The sequence below is a fragment of the Wasmannia auropunctata genome, unplaced genomic scaffold, assembly GCF_000956235.1.
Source record: "Wasmannia auropunctata unplaced genomic scaffold, wasmannia.A_1.0 LD336027.1, whole genome shotgun sequence".
Classification (NCBI taxonomy): Eukaryota; Metazoa; Arthropoda; class Insecta; order Hymenoptera; family Formicidae; genus Wasmannia; species Wasmannia auropunctata.
The window spans coordinates 152,037-155,166 of NW_012026863.1; the positions used below are offsets into that span (position 1 = coordinate 152,037).

The 3,130-nt window shown below is 25.7% G+C and overlaps 1 protein-coding gene across 1 annotated transcript; it reads right to left on the reverse strand.

Annotated features, from left to right (window-relative positions):
* Positions 1-1,798: 1,798 nt before the first annotated feature.
* Positions 1,799-3,124, reverse strand: LOC105452615 (venom allergen 3-like). Its single transcript, XM_011693891.1, has 3 exons — positions 3,089-3,124; positions 2,866-2,998; positions 1,799-2,269 (listed from the first exon to the last, which is right to left on the reverse strand). The coding sequence occupies exons 2-3, from the start codon at positions 2,928-2,930 to the stop codon at positions 2,101-2,103; spliced, it is 234 nt and encodes a 77-aa protein (XP_011692193.1). The 5' UTR covers positions 2,931-2,998; positions 3,089-3,124; the 3' UTR covers positions 1,799-2,100.
* Between the last annotated feature and the right edge of the window lie 6 nt (positions 3,125-3,130).

Here is a 3,130-nt window from a genome sequence, read left to right on the forward strand (position 1 = left end):
TAATAAAGTCCGTTCTCTTATTTGATAAACAACGGCCGATACACGAGATAAGTTAAAGACGAGCACATAAAGATGTAAAAATGAAATTAAATAAATATGTTTCAATTAATTTTGTAACATTATAGCAAAACTAGTTTCGAACCTTTCTCGATTTTTCTCAAACGCAGTTCAATTAAATTAACGTTAATGTTTACGTAGTCAGTATATACATTATATAATATAATTAATAAATAATAATAAAAAGTTATATAAACTAAAAACAAAGTCATGTAATTCTGTTACGCATCAAGTGGAGATCAAGTAATAAAATACACTCAAGTTGAAGCGAATTGCGTGATATCAAAATGACCGTTTAAAGCTTGATTTAAACTGACACGTCTCCAAATTCCGCAACATTAAGAAATTAACAATAGTGTTATATTATAAGTCTAAATGTGGTAAATCGATTCACAGTATATGTCAGTCGATATCTGAAAACGGAATTCTTTAAAAATTAAAAAACAGAAAAACCATTGCAAAATATTGTCCTTGTACGAAGTATGCAAGGCTATCATCGTCATACATATTTATCCTCTCTTGTTGTGAAACGTATTTCGAAATGCGTAAATATAATTTTTTTAATTTTCCTGATATTTTCAAAATGTGCTATATAATTGTATTCTTATCAAATAAGAGGTCACTTTATCTTTCTGTTATTTCTTTCAAATTATTTCTCTTACAACATGAGAGAACAAATGCGTTAAAATTTTTACGTACTAAAGCCACAAGTATATAGTAAAAAGAATAATATTTAAAAACATGAAAGTATAAAATTTCGATGAAGGATGTGTCAGAGAATATCAATCATTTTTTTATGTAATTTTTAAATGCTACTGTATTTATAAACATCCAAAAAATGTTTGCAATAAATCATATCAGTATATATTTCGTAGAATATATTTTTCTCACCTTAACTATATGATATATGTATCTAACAATTAACAAATTGAAGGATAATTTTTTTATTTCTCCTTATTAATATCATCAAAGTAAAATTATGAAAACATAAATACAAATTATAATATGTCTTCTATCGGATAATACAGCAGTTTTTTTATAAAATTGTTTGAAATTTCAAAATATTTAATATTTTAAAGTTTCTTATACATAGATATAAGATGATTCTAATTCATTTTAAAAAGGGCATGTCGCGTACACGTATGTATGTGAAATCGATAGATGTATATACATATATTGAAATGTTTGATCCTCTTTTCTGCGAGGATGATTGGTTCGCTACGTGCTACTTTGTGAGCAACTATCATTGCATATTTTGATAGTGTGTATTAAGATTAATAATAAAGTGTAATAGCAAATATAGTAAAAAGTAAAAAACACATACTTGGGAATAAGAAATTATATAAAACATGAAAATAACCAACAATAATATTCTACAGTCAAAAGATGAGAACTTTTAAAAGCTAATCAAATTGACTTTGTTTTGTTTATTTTAAATCTTCATGACTTCTAGATTTATTATAACGGCAAAAATTATACAATTATTATGTTATGTTTTAAGTTATGTTAACATATTTAACAATTGCAGAGAAAGTATTTATAAACAAAAGAAATTTTAATATATATTTTGATATAAAATATAAAATATTTTATATATTCTTTGTCAATTATTTTATTTTAATAATTATTCTTGAACAGAATAATAGGACTAATAATAAAAGGTATTGTTGCTTTACATAATACAACAAATGTGTATAATACGTATATTAAAATATGTACCTCAAGAATTAAAGAAAACTCATTTATTTATTCATTGCATATTTTTATTATTAAATACATTGTAACAACAGAAATTATATGTATTGTTATATTTGCTTGATATTAAAAGGCATTACATTTAATAGTTATTGAAAATCTTGTTGTCAACAGATATGAAGAGAAAGAAAACAGAGGAAAGAAAGAAAAGAATATTATATGTCTCTTTATTGACATTATTATAAGAATTAAAACTATATAGTTTTAGCGATAAAATATATCGTTGTGCATTTTCCATATTTCTGTGCTGCTTTTTAAAATTTTATTTCCATTATTTGTCAGTTAGATTTATTTACTTTGATATACTTTCCGACCCGGAAAATTTCCACTTGGACCATAGTTGCAAACTAAGTAAAACACAGTCCAATTATCTTCTTTATACTTTGCTAGTCCGCAACCAATTTTCGTCGTGTCAGCCCAGACAATTTGGGAATAATGGCCTGTAGCCAAATCAAATCTATAAATAAATTGTTTATTAGTTTCATTAAAAAATCTATTATATGCACTTTGAAATAATTTATTAATTTAAATTAATACTATTGTCATATTATTTACAAAAAATAATTTTTTAAATATATATAGAAACAGAGGCATTTAAAGTGTTATAAACTATTATCTCTGAAAGTACGCATCATAACGAAAAATACTACAGACAAAAGTTGTATTGTCTGAAGAGGAAGAAATAATGGTAAAATCAATTTTTGACAAATTCGTATTCAGTGACCCCCAAAACCTTAATTTATGAAAATAGAAAAATTTCCTAGCCCCCTGTGCTTCAATAATTAAAGTTAGCTTCAAACATTTTTTGACGACAATCCATGCTAATCGCAATTCTGGATTCGCAATCTTGAATTTTTAAAAAGGCCATACGGCATAAAAAAGTAGACACTTCAACGAAAATTTTAAGACCTTTTTAAATATTTTATCTAACAAATTGTAGTGGACAGGAAGAGTGGCCCTTTTGATGACAGAGAGAATGCCCCGCATATATATGATTAAACATATGTTAAAATATATATTTAAAATATATGGATAAGTATTAAAGATACTTACTTATATAAGTCCACTAGATTTTTATCAAACTTAGCTGCTTCATCGTACCATTGGTTTTCAATCATTTCTGACAAACTGGGCGGTATGCCCGTAGTGGAATATTTGGCTATGTTCTGACCAACTCGAAATCTGTCTGTAATGACATGCATTATTTGCTAACAGATAGAATAATAAATTTTATATTTAATTTAAATTCTAAACGTAATTATATAAATCTACTTACCCACATCTCTGCATTTGTCATGACCGTAATTACATTGATTGG